The 22,108-nt window shown below is 52.1% G+C and overlaps 1 protein-coding gene across 1 annotated transcript; it reads left to right on the forward strand.

Moving 5' to 3' along the window:
• The first annotated feature begins 390 nt into the window (after nt 1–390).
• Nucleotides 391–21,850, forward strand: RBPJL (recombination signal binding protein for immunoglobulin kappa J region like). Its single transcript, XM_069872126.1, has 12 exons — nt 391–427; nt 8,814–8,922; nt 15,517–15,642; nt 17,202–17,272; nt 17,881–17,996; nt 18,858–19,032; nt 19,419–19,556; nt 20,085–20,194; nt 20,294–20,434; nt 20,784–20,939; nt 21,142–21,245; nt 21,577–21,850. The coding sequence occupies exons 1-12, from the start codon at nt 391–393 to the stop codon at nt 21,848–21,850; spliced, it is 1,557 nt and encodes a 518-aa protein (XP_069728227.1).
• Nucleotides 21,851–22,108: the final 258 nt, after the last annotated feature.

Raw genomic sequence — 22,108 nt, forward strand, 5'->3', positions numbered from 1 at the left:
CAGCACCCTCCTGACCCCCCTGCCACCAGCTGGGAGTGGGAGGGAGATGGGTGGGAAGCAAGCAGCTGGCAGGCAGGTGCTGCGAGGCAAAGCAAACACGTGGCCAGCTGCTGTGCTGGAGACCTTGAGATAAGACGGAGCTATAAAGGAAAAAAGGTCTTGGCAGGGCAAGTGCTGCCAGCCAGGCTCAGCTGCAGCCCACAGTGGCCAAGTCGAGAGGGACACTCAGTCTCCCAACCTTTTAGAGTTATACAAGGGGAAACACAGCCTGTTGCTTGTCTCTGCTCAGTGCATAGCACAAAGAGCGTGACCAAGAGAAGAGCCACACTTAAGGACAGAAGAGTCAGCAATGACCTCAGCCTCCTCTCAGCTCCCCAAGTGATCTCAGACATGGAAGATATGGAGATGAATCCCCAGAGGCAAACAGGTAAGCCAGGCTACCTTCCCCGGGCACCTCCCCTGGGCACCTCCGCTGGCAGCACTGCCCCTCGGGGCACTTGCACCTCTCCCTGCTCTGCCACTTGTCCATCTGCTCTCTCTGCCAAGTGCTGAGTCTCGGGAAAAACAGCCGCTTCAGATTTCAGTGCAGCCTCCTTGGCAGATCTCTCCTGGATACAGGTTAAGAGAAATACTCTGACTATTCCCCCTCTGGCTCCTCTGTGCAGGTTGGATCTTGGCACATGGTCCCACGGGCGAGCCCAAAGGACAGGGCAAGGCAGGGAGCAGGGTGGGGGATGCAGCCAGCCTCGTATCATCCTCGCTGCTAGAGGGGTGGGTGCTTCATACAGAACTGTAGAAGGGATAAAGCAGATTGAAAAACAAGGGGTGAAAGGCTCAGCACATTCACAGCCCAGGCAAAGCCCTGGGTGTAGTGTCACAAGGAGGAAAGCAGGTTATGGACCATGGCTACGGAGTCAGGAGCCAGGTCTCAGGTACAACCACACGCAAGATTTCATACATCTGGGCACAGCAGCTAAGATTTTTTGCTTATGGCAAAAAAGACCCACAAGTCCAACCACCTGCCTGAGCTTGGCAGACCTTTGGCACCTTGGGAGAGCAGCAGCAGCAGCTCTGCCCTGGTTCCAGGCTCTGCAAGAAGCCAGGACAAGGAATCACCGTGCATTGCAAGGAGTGAGGCGCAGCTGGGAGCCTCTGATGGAACACGCTGTTACCCGACACAAGCAGAGCCGCAGGGCTGTCCCATGCAGCGTCCCAGAGGAGGCGTGCACAGTGTGCCTGGGCACGCATGGCAGGGGTGCACTGCACTGATGCCACATGTGCTACTAACTAATAGCATGGTTTTCTGCACTGGAAACCTTGGCTGATGGTAGAGCAGCCCTAGACGTGGTGTTCCTGAAACTCACCCACCTCGCATGCCTCTCCATGTACCCTGCTTTGTTCCATGAGGCTTTCCTCATGGAGACCCAGCCAGGCAGTCTTGACAAGCCATAATTCAACTCCCACGTCAGTGTTATTTGATGAAAGTGTCAAAAAAATAAGCTCAGGAGCCTAGACAGAGACTCCTTGTGCTTGGGGCACCAGAGTCCTGCCAGGACAAGAGCAGAAAGACAGCAAGAGCATATTTTCACATCCTCAGCAGGACAGCAATTCATCCTTCAAGTCCATGCAATAGAGAAACGCTGCCCAAAAAGTGCATGTGGGACCAAGAGAAGATGGCTGAACCATGTCTTGATAGGATACAATGAAGAAACCAGAGCTACCTGGAGAGATGTAGACAACTTACATCAACGTGGAGGCACCTGTTGGTGTCAGATTTTGCTGTGCAAAACCAGATGGACCACTGGCATTGTCCATATATTTGCAAGACTCTCAAGCCATGTGAATGGATGAGCCCCAGGACAGCCCTGGAGCTGGATCCATCCTCTCCTAGAGGGTTTCCCAAAGGCTGGTTTCTCCGAACACAAGCCACAAGCCCCAGGTGCTCCCTGCCTGCAGGTGCCTTGTTCTCAGCAGTGTCTCTGCTGCCCCTGAGCACCAAATCCACCCTCAGGACCATTTTACAGGCAGCATCAATCTCGCAGTCCAACACAATTCCAATATCTCGACATTTATCCTCCACAGCAGCTGGAAGATCCCAGCAAACTTGTGGCAAATCCACCAAGAGCAGACAGCAACGCAGTTTTCAGAGCAATGAAGCATCATGGAGCACAAGCAATCAAGGGCAGGAAAACGGCATGAATTTCCAGTCCAAAATGTTTTTCCCCCCCTTTTAAAGGACTAATGTGTCCTTGGTTCTTCCCAAACACACGTGTGGGAGAACAAGAGCCGACTCTTTCCAGGACATCGCAGTACTCTCCAGTTACAAGGCTATGGCAGCTTTACTGGGCCAAGCGCCACCTGGAAGGACACGTTGTTTGAAAAACAAGGCTGTATTTCTCAAACAGCACATCACAGCTCCAAACCCAACAGGAGTGAATCAGCAGGAGTGCTGTAACAGGAAAACCTTACTGGATGCAGAAGGGACTTCTTCCTCTCCCCTTGCTCCCCTAAAAAGCTAGTTGTCCATTTTACGTGGCTCGTTCCTGCAGTCACATGGATGAGCAGGACAAGAACAGGTTTGTTGTCCAGGTCTATCTCCAGGCTGAGTGACCAACATCTTTGTCTCACAGCTCATGGATTTAACATCATACAAGTCCTGATAAGCTCATTTTACAAGATGACATTTGAAGTCCCCTTGGGAGGGAAATGCAGGGTGTGACAATGGCAGAGGATCCCGTTTAGATTTTCTCCACAACAGCACGTGGGACCTTGCTCTGCCTCCAATCTATTCCTAAAAGACCTCTTGGTGCTCTGCAGTTCAGCTAGGAGGAAAAACTCTGCACTGAAACCCACTCTACCTGGGCTGCGGCAGCAACACCTGACAAGAATAAATGTCATATTCTCTTGCAAATTAAACAAGGCTTTTCAAAGCCCGTGTTAAAGATCTGGCCAAGAGGAAAGTATCAGATGGTGAGCTAGTTCTCCTTGAATAACTAATCACGTCAAGAGACGGCTCCTGTTTCAGGACTGCTGGTGACATTTCTCTGTCCCACTCAAGACCTTAGGCTGCACTTGTCCCCTGAGCTGCATGACAGGCAAACTCAGCTCTGCTCCTATCCAGCATTTTAAGCAAAATTGGAGGGATTTCTGAGTACTTTTAGATTTTGATGAAGAGTGATCAGCAGGGGAAACACCCACCTTACAGGCTCTCTTCAAAAAGCAGATGCTTTTCTGCAAAAAGGCCCCTGGAAGACAGCTGAACTGGGCCAAGAGGCTTCAGACTTTGGAAGGAAGGAGTTCTGGGCCATCCAGAAGCTGAGGCAGCAATCCACTGCCCAAGTTCTTGTTCTGGGAGGAAGGTGTTAGAGGGCATTTTTTCCCTAGAAATATGCATGTTCAGCCACAAAGGAAAGAGAAATGGCCCAGAGCAGTTCCTGGGCTGGTGCAGAGTTTGTCAGCAGAGCTCCTGATGCAGCACAGCTGGTATCTAAGCAATGAGATTGATAGTTACTAGCAGGATGTCTGCCTCCTAAATCTGCTGGGACCAATATCCCCAGCTGACCTCCAGGAAGCTTGCATGGCACCGACAACCACAGAGAGCGCCTGCTATTTCAGCCCTGCAATCACAGATTCATTGCTTGACCTCCTTCTCTAAATCTTTATATCATATTTCTCACTCTGGAGACGTGACTCAATGTGTTGGCATAAAGAAACGCGCCAGGAGAGAATATTCATGTGCCTCTCCCCCTTATCCTACCCATCCTGCTATGTGTTTAATTGAAATAGCAGAAAGCGAGGAGCATTTGACAGCCACAGAAAAGTATGCAGAGACTTTTCAGCCCTCCTCAAGACAGAAAAGAAGCTGGCCGAAATCTTTGTCTAGGTATTTCTCACAGGGAGAGCCCCAAAGGTAGCATGGGAAACTGTTCCCACCTAAGGGAACATGGGGGAGGTATAGTGTTTGATAGGAATGGTTGGACTCGATGACTCGGTGGGTCTTTTCCAACCTGGTGATTCTATGATAACTTCACAGCTGCCACGTCCCTCTGACAGCAGGAGAACTGCTGTCCCAGGACTGGGATGCCATCAGTCCATAGGAGATGCACCAGAGAAGAACCTTCACCAGTGCCGCAGTGCCCACACTGAGGAGCACACTGGTGACCCTTATAACTCAGCATCATCCTGGCTTTGTCATCTCACTCACATGCTGCATGGAAACATCCTGTGAGACCTCCCCAAGGCCTCAAAGCAGGACTTGAGGCCATGGCTGAGGACCACTTGACCTCAGCCTCACCCCTACGTGGGATCAGCCCCTTCTGGTCAACTTGTGAGCAACTAGTTGAAATAATCTAATTCTGTTGCATTTACCTAGTCCTTGCAAAAGGTGCCTGCAAGGTCTTTGAGACCTGGGAACAGCCTGAAGTAGCTTCACTGAGGCTTTCTCCAAGGAGATTCCTATGGCATGAGGAACCAGAGACCAGGACAACCAAAGCCACTTGAGCAAAGCTGCGGGAAGTGCAGCAGGGTCAGGACCCAGGCTGGCTCTCCCACCTGCATCCTGGGATGAGGGCACAGACCAGGCTGGGGTGAAACAAGGGCACTTCAGACAGACAAGGGAATGTCCAGACTCACTTTAGGGAGCCTGGGCAGGGGACAGCCACTCTTGGCCCATCATCTGCCTCAACAATTTGACACAAGAGGTTCAGCAGATGACGGAGAGTGAAATGGAGAAGTGGTAGAGAGACTGCTGCCCACATCCAAGCACTGACTGAAATGTTTTGTGTCACTGTCATCCTGGCTGGTACTGTTAAAGCCAAAGCAAGTCACTGTGAAAAGAGAAAAACAAGGGGGACACCTAATGTGACCCTTTAGGAAAGCCATCCAAGCGTAGCTGCACATGTGGAGCTGTGAACACCCAAAGGCAAGGTTTTCCCATATTTTTCAGCCTGTGGACCCTGCTAATTTCCCCACCAAGACACAGGCTTCTGTAAAGTGGGTTAGCTCTGCTGTCAACAAATGTGCTCCTACTGACTCCTACCATCAACCATGGACTTCCATGGGTCCAAAGACTACAACTCAAATACTCCTGACCTTAGACATTGGCAATCAAACAGCAAAGCAGCATGACACAGCCTAAAGAGAGGAAGGCTGAGTCTGGAGAGAAACCAAATTACTGCCACCTCTCTGCAGAGGACCACAGCTGATCCTTGTGGATTTCTCTGATGGGCATCAGAGGGATCGGGTTAGTGATGGAATCAGTGTGCAACCAGAGAGATCAGAACTTTGCGGACAAAGAGACACAGATAAAGGCATAAAGTTGCTAGGGAAGAAGAATCTGGCCTCCAGTGAAAAACACCATGAAGGAAAAGCTGCCTGAGAAACAGAAAAGCATCAGGCACAGCAGCCTGGGGGCATCCTGCATGGAAACACTGCTATAGCTGTGCATCGGTCTCTGGAGGCTCCTGCACACACCTAAACCCTCCCCTGCTTTAATAGAGCTCGTTTGAAACCCTTTACCTTTAGCCAGGATGGGAGAGGGGATGAAATCCTACTAAGTGCTAGAAATGTTACTCGATACCTAAAGGTACATCCTGCTGCAAGTACCCACAGAGCAGCGATTCTCACACAAAGTCTGGGTCCCTGTGCTCGGCTGCTCAATGAAGCCCTTATGGCAGCTACGTGAGCTCCCTTCCAGCCAACAGAGCCCAAGCGATCAATTTGCTACTGTTTGGGCCCAAAGTGGAGAAAACACCATTACTGAGAGGTAATGACAAGTGGCAGGAGCGGCTCAGCCTCCTGGCACGGCTGGAGGAAACACGCATGACATCTGGCACAAGAGGCACTGACGACTTCTGCTGCAGTAGCTGATTTGTATAAATTTCTTCACAAGCACCACTCAACCTTTTTTTTATTATTATTTTTTTTTGCTGTGTTTTTTCTAGGTCTCATTAATTCACTCACGGTAGGGCTTGTCAGTAATTCTCATGTGCCTGTAGACACAACCATGACTGATCTCTCCCTCCGTGTTTCAGCCCTATTCATCGAGCATTCGTAAATGGCATTTTATGAGTGCACTGACTTTTTAGCAAGGCAGGCACACTGCTCAGAAAGTGAACAAAGGGGCCCCTATTGGAAACTTTAAAGATGTTTAAACAAAGGCTCCTCTTGAAAACCTTTAACCCCCAATGCCAACCTCAAGGGAAATGCTATGTTATAAGCAATCGAAGCACAAACATCTTCTGTGACCGCAGATTGCATACAACGGGCTGCCTTGTTGGCTACGTCTTTTCTGCTACTGCCATCGCCAGCAAGAGCAGCTCCCGAGCCCATCTTGTACTAATCATGCAAAATTACTTTAATTCTTCAAGAAAGAAAGCAAGTTGCAACATCCACAAAAATCAACAACAGCTTTTTCCAGTTGGATGCGGCAATACCCTGCCTGCTTCGATGGAAACTGTCATTTTACTACAAACACCAAGATCTCTTGCATGCCTTCCAGATGGAAATTTGTGTTTTGGATGAGGCCAGTTTTATCCTAGGAGTTAACTCTGCTCTTCATATCCTGGTGGCAAATATCAGAGCTGAGATCCGAGAGTAGACGTCCCCCCACACACTTTTTGCTGAAATCAAATGCCAAACTAATGAATCCCTGAAGAAATCACAAGAATCTGCTTGTGAAAAGCAGTTTCTACTTGTTACCAAGAACCTGCGTGCTCACTGACTGTGATTAATTGCTCCTATTCTTGGATAAAGAGACATCTTTATTGTCAAAAGATGCTCCAGAGGATCCCACAGGGAGGACTTCTTAGTAACTTTAGAAATAATCTGGACTTGACTGAAGCAAAAATCCTATGGGTTTAAGCAGAAGAGGTGAAGTTTTGTGCCTTCTCTCAGAGTCAGGGCTCTGAACAGGTTCCTCTCTTGGAGGAACTTCTCCTCCCCCCCTCACCTCCCCAAGTTCCACTGCACACAGGTGTTGGCTTCCTTCAAAGTCCTATTTCCCTGCCAGTCTCTGCACCAATTCCATTTCCCACTCTGGAGCCCTGGACTGGGCAGCTCTCTGCACCACAGCAAGAAATGTCCTCACAGAGCGAGGGGGAAGCCCCAGCGGAGAACATCCCACCACATCCCATATCTGCTCAGCTCCACGTATCTCGAACGGCTGCATGTTAGCACAGATACGATGAGTGCAGCCTAATCTGATTTTCAAAACCAGTTTTCCCATGTAATTGCTTAGAACAAAAGTGCCCAAAGCTACTTTTTCCCTGTGAAATGGTTGGAATTATAAGCCAAAGATGGGTGATTGCTTGTGCAAACATATTTATGAGTATGCACAGAACCAATTTTCCAGTCGTGCAGAAACAGTGCATAACAAACACACAGCACACTTCCAGCTTATCTTTATGCAGCATCTCGATCTCCTGCTGCTCAGTGCACCTTGCCCAGGTGTGCCAGACCTTATTATTCTCTGCTAAAAGAGATCCTCAACTGAATAAGCAGAAACCTGCCTGGAAGCTAGGCAAAAGGTGAGCGGAGCAAGCAGACTGCAAACTGCACCATCCCGACAGCAGAGAAGAGTTTACGTCCTCTGTGCAGACAGAGTGGGGTACCATGCCTTCTTACAGCCCCCCCAAACTTATCCCCCCATGCTCACACGCTCGGGGGGGGGCGGACACTGCAGGGACACAAACCCATAGAGGCAGGGGGCTTCGGAAGGCTCCTTCCTGCAGCTTTGGGGAATAAAACCCATGTCAAAGGCTCTGCCCTTCAACGCACCCCTCGGCTTTGCTTTCTGCTCCTTATGCCCAGGAGTGCTGCTCCCCTCTCTGACATTCCTGCTCCCATGGAAAGCGCACCCCCCCGACTCCCCCGGGGGATGCCGACCCCCATCTCCCTCTCCGGAAAAGCACCCCCCACCTCTCTCCCAGGATAAAGCATCCCCCCACCTCTCTCCTACAAAAAGCACCCCCGAGGGATGCCGACCTCCACCTCTCTCCGAGGAAATCCCCCCCCCGGGGGATGCTTACCCCCACCTCCCTCCCAGCTAAGCCATTCCCGGGGGATGCTGACTCCAACCTCCCTCCCACGAAAAGCATCCCCACCTCTCTTCAAGGAAATCCACACTCCCCTCCGACTGATACCGACCCCCCACCTCTCTCCTACAAGAAGCACCCCAACCCCTGTCCCAGGATAAAGCATCCCTACCTCTCTCCGAGGAAATTCCCACCCCCGGGGGATCCTTACCCCCACCTCTCTCCCAGCCAAGCCATTCCCGGGGGATACTGACTCCAACCTCCCTCCCAGGAAAAGCATCTCCACCTCTCTTCAAGGCAATCCACGCTCCCCCACGACGGATACCGACCCCCCCACCTCTCTCCCAGGAAAAAACATCCCTGGGGGATGCCGACCCCCACCTCTCTCCGAGGAAATTCCCCCCCGGGGCATACTTACCCCCACCTCTCTCCAAGGAAATCTGCCCCCCATCCTCACCCCTCGATGGATACTGACCCCCCACCTCTGTCTCGGGATAAAGCATCCCCACCTCTCTCCCAGGAAAAAGCACCCCCGGGGGATGCCGACCCCCATCTCCCTCTCAGGAAAAGCACCCCCACCTCTCTCCGAGGAAATCTGCCCCCCCACCCTTCGACGGATACTGACCCCCCACCTCTCTCCCAGGAAAAAGCATCCCCGGGGGATGCCGACCCCCACCTCTCTCCGAGGAAATCCCCCCCCTACACCCCGGGGGATGCTTACCCCCACCTCTATCCCGGGAAACAGCCCCCCGGGGATGCCGACCCGTCCCTCTCCCGCAGGGCAGGGGCCGCAGAGGCTGCGGAGCCCGGTCCCGGTCCCGGAGCCGCCCCGCCGCTCGCCGCCCCCCGCTCACCCCGCGGGCCGCTCCCCGCCGCGCCGCCGCCTCAGGTAGGGGCTGCGGGGGCCGCTTTAACGGGCCGGGGGGGGCGGGGCGGCAGGTGCCCGGGGCGGGGGCACGGGGGGACCTGGGGGAGACCGTCATTTCCTTTACTTTTTCCTTTCTTTTTCTTTTTTGTTTTGTTGGTTTTTTTCTTTTCATTTTCTAGTTCTTCCTTCTTTTTAATTCCCTTTTTTCTTTTTCCCTTTTCTTCCCTTTTCCTGCTCTTCACCTTTTCTTCTCTTTTCCTTCTCCTTTCCCTCTCCTCTCCTCTCCTCTCCTCTCCTCTCCTCTCCTCTCCTCTCCTCTCCTCTCCTCTCCTCTCCTCTCCTCTCCTCTCCTCTCCTCTCCTCTCCTCTCCTCTCCTCTCCTCTCCTCTCCTCTCCTCTCCTCTCCTCTCCTCTCCTCTCCTCTCCTCTCCTCTCCTCTCCTCTCCTCTCCTCTCCTCTCCTCTCCTCTCCTCTCCTCTCCTCTCCTCTCCTCTCCTCTCCTCTCCTCTCCTCTCCTCTCCTCTCCTCTCCTCTCCTCTCCTCTCCTCTCCTCTCCTCTCCTCTCCTCTCCTCTCCTCTCCTCTCCTCTCCTCTCCTCTCCTCTCCTCTCCTCTCCTCTCCTCTCCTCTCTCCTCTCCTCTCCTCTCCTCTCCTCTCCTCTCCTCTCCTCTCCTCTCCTCTCCTCTCCTCTCCTCTCCTCTCCTCTCCTCTCCTCTCCTCTCCTCTCCTCTCCTCTCCTCTCCTCTCCTCTCCTCTCCTCTCCTCTCCTCTCCTCTCCTCTCCTCTCCTCTCCTCTCCTCTCCTCTCCTCTCCTCTCCTCTCCTCTCCTCTCCTCTCCTCTCCTCTCCTCTCCTCTCCTCTCCTCTCCTCTCCTCTCCTCTCCTCTCCTCTCCTCTCCTCTCCTCTCCTCTCTCTCCTCTCCTCTCCTCTCCTCTCCTCTCCTCTCCTCTCCTCTCCTCTCCTCTCCTCTCCTCTCCTCTCCTCTCCTCTCCTCTCCTCTCCTCTCCTCTCCTCTCCTCTCCTCTCCTCTCCTCTCCTCTCCTCTCCTCTCCTCCTTTCCCTTTTATTTTTTTCCCCTTTTCACTTCTTTCTTTCTTTCTCTCTTTCTTTCTCTCTCTCTTTCTTTCTCTCTTTCTCTCTTTGTTTCTCTCTCTCTTTCTTTCTCTCTTTCTTTCTCTCTTTCTCTTTCTCTCTTTCTCTCTTTCTCTCTTTCTCTCTTTCTTTCTCTCTCTCTTTCTCTCTTTTTTTTTCTTTCTCTTTTTTCTTTTTCTTTCATCTTTTCTCACTGCAAAGTGCACTTGGGAGCCCCATAGACTCAAAAGGTCCTGGGAAAAGTACTCTCTAAGCCTAATTCCTATTTGAGCTACAGCGTCGTGGAAGTTCAGGAACCTCTGCAGGTAGCATCTGCAGTGTGGGGAGGTGGGGTTGAACCAGAGAGCTGCAGAGCCTCAGGTCAAGCTTCCAGCAAGAAGGTTAATTGATGTGTGATGGAGATCAGCAGCGGAGGCTTCTTAGACACCTTAGGTAGAATAGACCTTAGGCAGCCCTCCACCTCTTCTCTGCACTTGCACCAGTCTAGTGGTGGTGGGAATCTCCTTTATGGCTTTGTAGGACTGCGGTTCAGTGCTTTAAGAGCACTTTCTTTCCTCTTTGCACTAACATCAATGGCTACACAAGGAACAGAAAGGAGACTACAGTAAATCACCCCCATTATCTGAATTTTCGAACAGACAAGTCACCACTGTGTTATCAGATTCAGGCGTTTGAGGGTGCTGGTGCAGCCGGGAACGTGCCGGGGGTGACCACCCCAGCTGGCCCCCCGGTTCCCCGCAGAGCTCCCTGCTGCAGGGTTTTTGTGCTTCCTGCTCTCGGCTGGTATTTGCCCTTGGCGTGGTCGATAAATCCCCCAAGCCCAGAAAAGGCTGAATTTCACTTGTGTGTGCAGCGAGGAGAAGCCGGGATTTATAAATACCCATGCATATACAAGGGCTTGTGGGTTGGGTTGGGCTGGATTAAAGGAGGTATTGAAAAATGAGGGAAGCCAGAAACTGCAGGCTTCTCATTTCTGTGATTTCTAATGGCTTTTCCTTTTGCATAAACATTGCATTGACTCCATACCCAAGAGCACTGCAGGCATTTTCTTCCCCTGCTCTGTACAAAGTATAACCCAGGCCTCTAAGATGGGTATTTTTTATTAGGATGTTTGGTTTCCCAAGCCCAGGAAAGAACAATTGCCCTCTGTAGCAGCCAGTCCCCAGCAGGCTGCAGGGCAGGCATCTCCTGAGCGAGGCAAACGGCAGCTCCTTTGTAGGGGAGAAGCAGCAAATTAAATCTCTACAATTGAATTCAGTGTTACCTGGGCTTGAGGACAGTGTTACCATGAGTTGAAGTTCTTGTATAAGGAGTTGAAGACCTAGTCTCTAAACGATAGCTGCTGGGATCGTATTTTGGTCTCCTGGGTCAGACAGTTTAATTCCCAGGGGACTGAAAAAGTTGGATCCTTTCCTCCACAGACTAAGCTGGTGAACATCCCCGAACTGGAGCACAGCGGTTCGCTTCTCCCAGTATCCATAAAGCACATTTTCTGCTCCTGCAGTCGCCCAAGGGCACACGCAGAGGGTGTTGTGGGGCTTCCCAGCCTCATCTGGCCTCACAGAGCAGAAGGGGACGTGGAGACTGGGGTAGGTTGCACACCGTGGGGGCGGCTGTCTCAGCGGGGATACGTGCAGCCCCTTGGCTGGGTTCTCCATGCTCTGTGGCAGAGGCAGGAGGTAGGCACCCAGGGGTAGGCAGGACACCCTGAGCTGCAGTGCTCTGCGGCAGGAGGTACCCAGCGATGCTCAGCCCTACCCGAACCACTGAGGAGTGAGAAAAAGTGTTTCCTCGCTGGAGGCAGGACAGGGGCTTATTGAGGCCCCCTGCATTTACTGCTGGGAAGGCGAGGACTGATGTTCAGCAGTGAAGTTAAACATCAGCTCTCCTAAAATTAGCGATGTGGCTGCGGAGTCCAACCCTACGAGAGCCTCTCAGCACCTGGCTTCCCTGTGTGCCCACCTAGAACACTTCATGAGATGGTCCAGCTGTGAAAAGCACACAGGGCACTCCTCCTTTTCTGCTTCATTTCCCATGGAAGAGGGCACAGCAATACAGCCAGGGCTTGCAAATACCTGTGGGTGCCCTGGGTCCTTCCCATCTCCAGCACCAGGGCACAGCCACCCCAGAGATCATAGAATCACCAGGTTGGAAAAGACCCACTGGATCATCGAGTCCGACCATTCCTATCAAAAGATGCACCTCAAAGCCTCTCCTGACTAAATCCAGGGAAAAGCCTCAGTGGTAAGCGATGCCAGGCTGAGCAGGGAGGAGAAAAGGGATAGAAAATTCAGTGTAAGAGAAAGGTGGTGGCTCCCTGCTTGCTCTCCGTTGCTTCCACATAAAGCCCAACTGTGTGCGAGAGCGGCTGGGTCCCCGCTGAGACCTCAGGCTCTGAAAAGGAGGCTTTTAGTGTGAGCTCTAAGAGCCCAGCCCGCGCGGTGCTGCTAACACGACACTGAACTAACACTGCACTACAATCAAAGCATTTTAATAATTTAATATAATAAATGTCAGAAGGAGTGAATAATTCCCTGTGACCCTGAGGAGGTTGTAGGTGCCAGAAGGAACCAAGTGGGTATATTGAGCTGCTTTAGCAATAGCCCTTTGACTCTCTGAAGGTAAATTTAAACCAGGTGATGGATGCTGGGTGGTCACCTCTGTGGGCAGAATGGCAAGCACTGTTCAGAAGTGCATCAGTGAAACGATTTAGCCCCAAAATTTGGAAGGCAATGGCTGCAGAGAACAGACGAAGAAAAGAAAACCAAGATTCTAGGTAGTTGCTCCTCCAGCTAGATATCAAATCTGAAGAACTACAGTCTATTTACCCACCTTTGGCATGCAGGTTCCCACTTTAAGCAGTAAATAAAATGTGTGTAATCATTCCAGAAGACACTTTAATAAGCTCTGGGCAGTAACCCACGTGCCTCTGGTATTACGTATGGATGGCGGGGAGCAGTGATACCAGCACAAGCCCAGCCCTGCCCTAAGCTGGTGCCCGTGGGAGGCTCTGCGGAGCAGGGATCGCTGCTGGCCATGCTGTCAGCACATGTCTTCATCCACAGGTTTTGGCAGCTTGCTCCTGAACACTCCCTGCCGCTGCCTCACCTTGGTCCCAGGCTTTTCCTTACTCAGCTGATGGGCTAATAGGAGAGTCTCCAAGGCAGACTGGGGGGTGACAATGACAGGCGTGGAGCATGTGTCCCTGTAGCTGAGACACGAGCAAGGACCCAGAGCTACATTCCTCATTTTGAACTGAATACTGAATAATGAGGTTCACCAGGAAAGAAAATCACACACCATGCCTGGCTCTCCGCTGCTCTGTGCCCATTGTCTCTGACAGATTGAGAACAAAATGATACTGAATGGAGCCAGCAAGTTTTAATACTCATTTTTCACTGTGCTGTATTAATGAAGAATAGCCATGGTCGGGCCAATGGACAGTCTTTTGTAAATTTATCCTGACCACAATCAGTAGTTCTGTATTAAAAAAAGACTTTTTACAGAGAGATTTATCCTGACCACAATCAGTAGTTCTGTATTAAAAAAAGACTTTTTACAGAGAGATTCCCAAGTGATGCTTTTACATGAAGTGAAAAACAGCAAAGGCGGATCAAAGCTGAAATCCCACTATTACTTGGCAGCAAAGGGTTGAGACAGCTGCATATTACCTAGATGGAAGAAGATTAAATACCCTTCTCAGATAATCTCTTTGGTCGTGCAAAGATATAAACCATTCAGTAGATAGAAAGGCTGAAGTGAGGCCTTTCAGCAAGACTAAGTAACCCACCCCAAAGCCGTGGCTGAGCCCAGAGCCGTGTGCTGGTGGCAGGGAGAGGAGCTCAGGATCAGTGTGCAATAAGGAATGGACTTGCTGTGACCATGAAACATTCATTTCCCAGACACAGAGCAGCAGCTAATGCCGTGGGTGACACTGGCACCGACTGTAAATCTGATTCTGGCAGAGCTCTGCTGATTTATTCTTGCTGGTGATCCGCTAACACGTCTAGGAGAAAGAATTGGGAACAAGGAGGGCAGGAGATTATATTGCCCGTCTAATAACTGAACACAGCAGTGATGGGAAAATCTATGGAGTGCAAAGCATCAGGTCCCATGGGACTACACAGAAGAGATGCTGAGTAAATATTTGCTTGTATAGGAGATATGTTTGTTTTCTACACACAAACAGGAGAGCTTCAGCTGCATCTGCAGCATGGGAAAGCTGGAAGTGAAGGGATATAAGTTTAAAGTTAATTGTAAAATGTGTCCTAGAAGCTGTTAAGTCCACAGCCTTGTAAAAATACAGGTGTCGCACTGGGAAGACCAAAACTGGCTGATGAACTCTTGTAGAAGCCTGATTGGGATGGCTGCTTGCTGCTTCTCTCCCTGGGACCTTGCTCAGGCCTCTGAGCCCAGCTAGAACTCACCATAGCCTGCCTTTAGGTGCCTGACAAGACCAGATTTACTGCATCTGATCATTTATGTCCTCAGTAATTCTCGATTTCTAGCCCATTTAAGAGGAAGAGAGAGTGGGTTTAATGGGGATGCTCAGCTGGGTATCTCTTGCAAGATTTTCCATGGGTGGCCACAGCAAGTTTGGTAGGAGAAATTTCTTGAGTGTGCCTAGCTGCCAAGTCCCAAACGTGGACAGATGTTCCAACAAGGGGCTCCTGCAGCACCCCTTCCTTCTCCTCTGGTTTCTTCTTACCCAGCCAAAGGTACTCAGGGATCTAGGGACTTTCAGTAGGGTAGGAGCTAATGGTCTTCAGACTGGCTACCTCACTTCCTCTGAAAGCAAGTCAACACCACAGAAGTTCTCCCCAGAGACACTCCACAACTCTTCTCCATCTCATCCCCTAGTTCTTGCACGTGTCCCAGGTGGTAGAGCAGGGCACCTCGAGCTCAGATCTACCCCATCTCTCTGGCTGGTTAACACCCACCCTACGAACCTGGCAGAGTTAAATGATAGGTGCACGAGAACTCCTAGTTAATAGAGCAGAAAGAATCAGCAAAACCACATACCTGGAGGAAAAAGGCAGCTATTTTCACCCAACAGCCCTCATAGAAGCCAACAAGCAGCTCCTCCTTGCGTGGCAGCTCATGGCTCAGCAGCATCACTTCCCAAATCACCAAAAAGCCATAGAGCAACAAGCACATCAGGTGGTAAAAAACAAATTAATAATCAGTTAGGGCACTGCTACCATCATATGTGAGTAGAAGCCATAGAAATGCATGTTTCAGTCATAGAACTATGACTATAAACAAGGTACCCTCTGTGTGTTTGACTGAAAATAGGCGAAGTAGTTGTTCAGTTATCCAAACTTTATATTTTTCAATGCCAACCCTGGGGCTGCAGCAGCTGAGATGCTCTCTGAGCTCCAGCACTGTCTGATAGGAAAGCCTTTCCACCTTCCCCACACCATCACGCTGGACACAGAGGGAGCTCCAGGCTCCCTGTTCAGCACAGGACAAGGCGAGGAGCCCAGTTCTGGTGTTACAGTGCTAGGAGATGCTGTCTTATAGATCCAACCCATACCAACCCAACCTGCTTCGAGACAGCGTGCGGAGGTACCTGCAGCTGCCAGCAGACCAGACGGTACTGATACTGCACGCCAAAGTCGCCCAGAAGTCATACGGCAATGAAAAAAGGTAGGAGATTGCTCCAGCTTCTCCGATAGCCACTTCCAAACGCACCTACCTAGAGCTTCATTTCAGCCTTGCTAGGTTTCTCTGATTTATGTTGGTGAAGCAAAGGATTTGACATATCCCCTTTCCATCCACTCGCAACCTCTTTGTCTCCAAAGCTATCACTTAGTCTTCATGAACTGAACAACTCAAAAAAGACATTAACCCCTGCCTGCATCCATCCCAGTTAGATATTCCCAGTCATTCGGTTCCTCCAGTGAAGTGCTGGAGAGCAGAAAGATGAAGTAAAAGAAGGAAAGATATTATTCAAATATTATTCCCCAAGAATGAAATTACAAAAGTGAAGAAGAGGAAAGGTTGGTGATTGAAGGGCTCTGGAAATCTTGTCTCAAGATCTGAACGGCCACAGCAGAGACGGGGGTGTTTCCATCAATGCCCACAGTCTCCAAAAAGCTGCTATTTTTGAAAATCCTTCCCACACTGTGAAAACACCTTAAGGTTCTGGTTTGAATCTCCAAAATTGCTATTCCTAGGCGGTGACGTCAGACTGTGGCACTGTAATATAATTAATCCCCCATTAATCCTCGTGATATAAATAATCCTCTGTTATTACTGAGTGTGGAATAGCTGTGAAGTGACGAGCTCTGCCTCTGAAGGTGTAAACGCACCCGGTGACCCCAGCTGGCAGCTCCAGGCTGGGCAGGCTGTGCCTACAAAGTCTTTATCACACTCAGTCTCCTGCCAGGGGCTGCCAGTCCACAACTAAAGGTTTTATTTTGACACTGGGTCTCCCAAGCCAGGGAGGAAACCCTCACATTGCTGAGCCTTTGGGACAGCTTCTCTGCCTTGTTGCAGACCCCACGCAAGAGAAGAGCAAGAAAATCAGATGCCAGGTCTGGAGAGGGAGAGAAAACTGGCATAGAGCTCCAAGGTTAAAGTTTAAAGGTGCTAAGTGCCATTTTTCTTCATGGTGGGAGTCGGGGCCCCGTGCTGAGGTTGACTTGTTTAAATAAATCCATGCCCAGGACTTTGGGGCTCTGCCCCCTGCAGTGGTGTTTTCTCTGCTAGCGCCTTCCCCAGTATCAATAGAGGAAGAATTTGCACCATTCACCCAAGTGCAAAGACAGTGGAAACGCAAATAAAACACAGGAAAATAGCTTTCTAAAACCTTGGCTATAGATTTATTTGCGTTGGGCTCTGAATCTGGCTGTGAATGCAAACTCTGTTCCCAACCTGCTGACGCTCCCACATGGCAGGCAGGCAGAGGCTGGGGGCACAATCCCTCCTTCGCTCGGAGCAGGGGGGCCAAGGCTCCCTGTCCTCCCTTCCCAGGACCGTCCTGTGGCCAGCAGCGACCCAGCGCAGGGCAGAGATGTTGGGACAGCAGAGCCCGATGCCCCCAGCCAGCCCTGCCCGAGCCAGGGGGTCTCCAAACCCCACGTACCTCCCAAGATGCAGGGCTGCTCCAGGTCCCCAGCTGAAGGTCTCCACTATCTGTTCCTCCCTGAGCACCTTTTCTGGGTGTTGGAGTGCAGTAAGGAAATATCCTCTTGCCTCTGCAGGTTTTTCTGCCCCCCACCTTGCGTTTACCTGAGCGGGCCAGGATGGAAGTTCAAACAGGAGCAGATAAAAGGTAAGCGCTGGGTGGCAGCCCTGGACCTCTCCTCCATCCCTTCCCGTGCCACAGAAAGCTGCTCTCCACCCCTGCAAAAGGAAGAGTGACACTGTTCATTTTTTGTCTGCTCCCCAAACTCCTTTTTCCTTCTCAAGACTGAGCCCTTTGTGGTCCAGACCCAGAGAGGGCTGGAGCCTGGGCTACCACATCGTGCCTGGAGGAGCCGAGCCCACAGCTGGGGGTGTTTAGCCTGGAGAAGAGGAGGCTGAGGGGAGACCTCATTGCTATCTACATCTACCTGAAAGGAGGTTGTGGAGAGGAGGGAGCTGGGCTCTTCTCCCAAGGGACAGGGGACAGGATGAGAGGGAATGGCCTCAAGCTCCACCAGGGGAGGTTCAGGCTGGACATTAGGAAAACATTTTTCACAGAAAGGGTCATTGGGCAGTGGCAGAGGCTGCCCAGGGAGGGGGTTGAGTCACCTTCCCTGGAGGGGTTTAAGTGATGGGTGGACGAGGTGCTGAGGGACGTGGTTTAGTGATTGATGGGAATGGTTGGACTCGATGATCCAGTGGGTCTTTTCCAACCTGGTGATTCTATGATTCTATGTTTCTCCTTGTCTCTTCCAGACAAGGACCTGGGAGAGGCGTTTTTTCAGGTGTGTGGGTACATGGGGCTGGACAGTATGGGCAGCAGCCTGAAGGAGACCCAGAAGCTCAGCTTTGAGGAGCAGCCAGATGCTAAGGTACAGCTTGATGTGCCCCAGGGCAGTGGCACTCCATGGAGACCTTCTTCATGCTCTTGCTGGACTATCTCTGGTGTTAGCCCATGCCCTTGGATGTAACAGCACCCCCTTCCTTGGGGATGTCATGGTCCTTCCTAGCCACCTCTCCCTGCTCGGGCTCCTGAGCAGCCAGGCAGGCTCCACTGCCTCGTAAAGAGCCCTGTCTTTCTTCAGCACCATGTTTTCAGCCCCGTGGCAGGCAAGCTGCCAAAAACTGCACAGCTCCCTCCGCCTCGGTACCTCCTCCCAATGAGCAGCACTGCTGCTTATCGCAAAATCAAAGCCCAGTCTTTCATTTGCAGATAAACAGCTAAGTAAACGCCTGATTGATCCCAAAGTTCAAGAGCTTCAGCAGACATATGGTGTCTTTTGATAGGAGGGAAAAAAAGAACTTAAAATTAAGAAAAAAAAGCATTATCTGAGGTCCCTGAAAAGCACAGGGTCTCAGCCAGGCCAGAAACCTTACAAAAAGAGCCTTTGTTTGCAGTGTTCCCATTGCTGCTAAAGCACAACGTATTGGCCAGGACAGCAGGGAAACTATAAACCCAGGGTGACTTCTCATGTTATGTGGGATAAATCACACGTGAACATTCATTTCCATGAGGAATTCTCTGACCACAGTGTAAATAAAGCCTCGACTGATCCCCAGCTCTTCATTCCACCTGTAATAACATCTCTGGTGGTTTCCCCCTCTAAATGAACCCGGGGCTGTTTGAAAGGGTGCTATTATGTCCTCTCGGGGTGGTGAGGAGGATGAGACGGGCGAGGAAGGCTGGTGGGGCTGGGCTGGAGCTGCCCACAACCGCTCTGTGTCCTTGGCAGGGCTTCAGCTGTGCCAAGGCGCTGTACATCTCGGATGCGGACAAGCGCAAACATTTCCGCCTGGTCTTGAAGCTCTTCTTCAGTGACGGGCAGGAGATCGGCACCTTCCACAGCAAGCTCATCAAGGTCATCTCCAAGCCTTCACAGAAGAAGCAGTCGCTGAAGAACACGGACCGTGTGTACAGGGAGGGCTCTGTGGGGAGGAAAGCGGGGGGGATGTTCTCCAAGCGTTCATAGCTTGGCTCTGGAATGGTCCAGGCTGGACCCAAAGCCCATGGACACCCCTCAAAAAGGACATACCTGGGCATAGTGATGACTCTTTTCTGAAGGGTTCACCCACCATGATACACGACGCCGGTGTGCTCCTTGCTCCCTAGGCTCCTCATCTTTGAAAATCCCACTAGGCTGTCGCTCACATGCAGAGAAAGGCAGCCGGAGTGCTGGCTCCGGCCAGGCTGGTGACACTGGTGACCAAGACTTGTCCTTCCTTACCTTTACAAAGCCACAGTTCAAGCTACACACAGACCTGGCAAGTGCTAACCTGGCTATCTCTCCCCACAGTCTGCATCTCCTCCGGCTCCAAAGTCTCTCTCTTCAACCGCCTGCGCTCCCAGACCGTCAGCACCCGCTACCTCTCTGTCGAGGGGGGAGCCTTCATCGCCAGCGCCAGGCAGTGGGGAGCCTTCACCCTCCACCTGGGTAAGGACCCTGGGGCTGCCGGCCTCCAGCCTGGGCTCTCCCTTCCTGCAAAGCAGGTTCTTGCAAGCAAAGGGGGTGGGAATCAGCCTGGGGATGCAGGAACCTAGCTCAGATCTCACCTCTACCTGGTGTTCCTGATGTATCTCTGGAGCCAGCAGATGTTTCCCACTGGCCTTGAGGGTTGGCATCATGACCTGAGGGCTGTAAACAGGGCAGCAAGAGCCGTTCTGGTCTGGAGGCTCAGGAATCCAAGCAAGTTAACTTGCCTGGAAGAGGCCAGAGCCCAGAGCATCCCTGCTGTTGCTGCCTCCAGGGTGTCCTTGTCAGATACCACATCCCAGTTCTGCTCTGCCATGCTGGGGTCCCGGGGAGCAATGGTCTCATCAAGCAGCAAGCACCTGCAGAACAGAGAAAGCAGTAAGAAAGTGCTGGGAGCATAGCCAGACCTGCACATAGCAAGGCAGTGCAGGCTGACCTGCTCCCCAGCTGCTCAGAGCGGTGACTCTTACCTCTCTGCTTCCCCACAAGCCGATGAGCGCTGCACCCGGAGTGAGTTTTCCTTGCGGGAAGGGTATATCCGCTACGGCTCCGTGGTCCAGCTCATCTGCACAGCCACCGGCATCTCCCTGCCCCCCCTGGTAAGCCTCCATCCCTATGGGTGTCAGACACATGGAGCTGGCTGCTGTGTGGTTCTGAGCGATGGGTACCATCCCCGGGATGCTGCTGCTGCCCCGCAGATCATCCGGAAGGTGACGAAGCAGTGTGCCATGCTGGATGTGGATGAGCCCATCTCCCAGCTCCACAAATGCGCCTTCCAGTTCCAGGGCAGCGACCGCATGTACCTGTGTCTCTCCACAGAGAAAGTGATCCAGTACCAGGTAGGGCAGCGCAAGGAGGAGTGAGGACTCCTGGGCTGCTCCCCATCCTCTCTCCAAGCTCCTGTGTGTTGCTGGTGTCTGGGGAACATGTCGCCAGGTGGGGTCTTCCAGTAAAGGGAGGGCTCATCCAAATTAAGGTTAGAACCACTGCAAAGCCATCTGCCTCTGGCTTGCCTGCTCCGGTGGAGACATCATCACCAAGGTCTGAGCAAAAGCGCCATGATCCCAGTTTTCCAGCAAGCAAAGGGGAGGCACCGACTCGCTTCTTGGAACAGAGATACCAGGGGTAGAATCCAGGTGTCTTGGCTCTGGTGACCTGGTGTGTTTGAAGCTGTGACACTCTTCACAGGCATCTCCCTGCCCCAGGGAAGCCAACCGGGAGCTGCTGAATGACGGCTCCTGCTGGACCATAATCGGCACGGAGACGGTGGAGTACACCTTCAGCAAGAGCCTGGCCTGCGTCCGTGAGCCCGTCAGCCCCGTGCCACTCATCACTGCCCTGCAGGTAGGCAGCATCCACCCTGGCTTCTGCTGAAGAGCCCTTGCACCTACGCTCATCATCTCCCATGTTTGGGATGCTGTGGGGATGCTTGGGTCTGGACCACTCTGGTGAGGACATGATACCTGGGCAGAGCATCCTGCAGGAGGAGGAGGATTCTGGCTTGTTCCACCATGTAACTCACTGCCGTGCACTCTGCCCATCGCAGCTCACGGGTGGCGGGGATGTGGCCATGCTGGAGGTGCAGGGGGAGTATTTCCACGCACACCTCAAGGTCTGGTTTGGAGACGTGGAGGCGGAGACAATGTACAGGTAAGACAGCCGAGACGGCCAGGGAGCAAGCAGGCAGGGAACAGCAGCTGGGCAGCTCTGGGAGGGATGTGGCTGCTGACGCTGCGGACAGGGGCACTTGCACTGCCCCTTCTGCAGGTCCATGGCTCTGGATATAGTCTGGGGAAAGCAGTGGGCAAGGGACACAAGGCCCTTGGGGCTGCAAACAAGCAAGCAACCCTGAGGAGGAATGAAGCACCAGGGAGGAGAGGGGAAACAGGCTGGAGGAGACATCCCAGCACTCACTGCCATCTGCTCCTCCACCAGGACTTCCTGGATTAATGCAAGTTTTCCTCTCCTGTGCTGTCCCCAGGGGCCCCAAGTCCCTCATGTGTGTTGTCCCTGATGTCTCTGCCTTTGGCAGTGACTGGAGGTGGCTGCGATATCCCATCACCGTCCCGCTCCTGCTCATCAGGGATGATGGCCTTATCTACTCCAGCTCATTCACATTCACCTACACCCCGGAGCAGAGCTTCATCCCAGGGCAGCAGGTCCTCTCAGACATCCCCCAGAACTCAGACAAAATACTTGACAGCATCCATCAGGAGTTCACCAGGACCAATTTCCACCTCTTCATGCAGAACTAGAATCATAGAGTCACCAGGTTGGAAGAGACCCACCAGATCATCGAGTCCAACCATTCCTATCAAACACTAAACCATGTCCCTCAGCACCTCGTCCACCCGTCCCTTAAACACCTCCAGGGAAGGCGATTCAACCCCCTCCCTGGGCAGCCTGTTCCAGTGCCAGCAAGCTGGGCAGGCAGAGGCTGGCTGTTGCCAGCCCTGGGGAATGGGAATGGCCCTGAGCTGATGAGGGCTTGGGATGGTCTCACTGAAGGGTCC

This window comes from Phaenicophaeus curvirostris, chromosome 18 (genome assembly GCF_032191515.1).
Source record: "Phaenicophaeus curvirostris isolate KB17595 chromosome 18, BPBGC_Pcur_1.0, whole genome shotgun sequence".
In the NCBI taxonomy this organism is placed as follows: Eukaryota; Metazoa; Chordata; class Aves; order Cuculiformes; family Cuculidae; genus Phaenicophaeus; species Phaenicophaeus curvirostris.

Excerpts from the sequence above, each read along its gene's own strand:
- RBPJL (XM_069872126.1), top strand. The coding sequence starts at position 391 with ATGGAAGATATGGAGATGAATCCCCAGAGGCAAACAG. Across the intron at positions 19,557-20,084 it reads AGCCTTCACCCTCCACCTGG|CCGATGAGCGCTGCACCCGG; the intron begins GTAAGGACCCTG and ends CTTCCCCACAAG. Across the intron at positions 21,246-21,576 it reads GAGGCGGAGACAATGTACAG|GGGCCCCAAGTCCCTCATGT; the intron begins GTAAGACAGCCG and ends TGCTGTCCCCAG.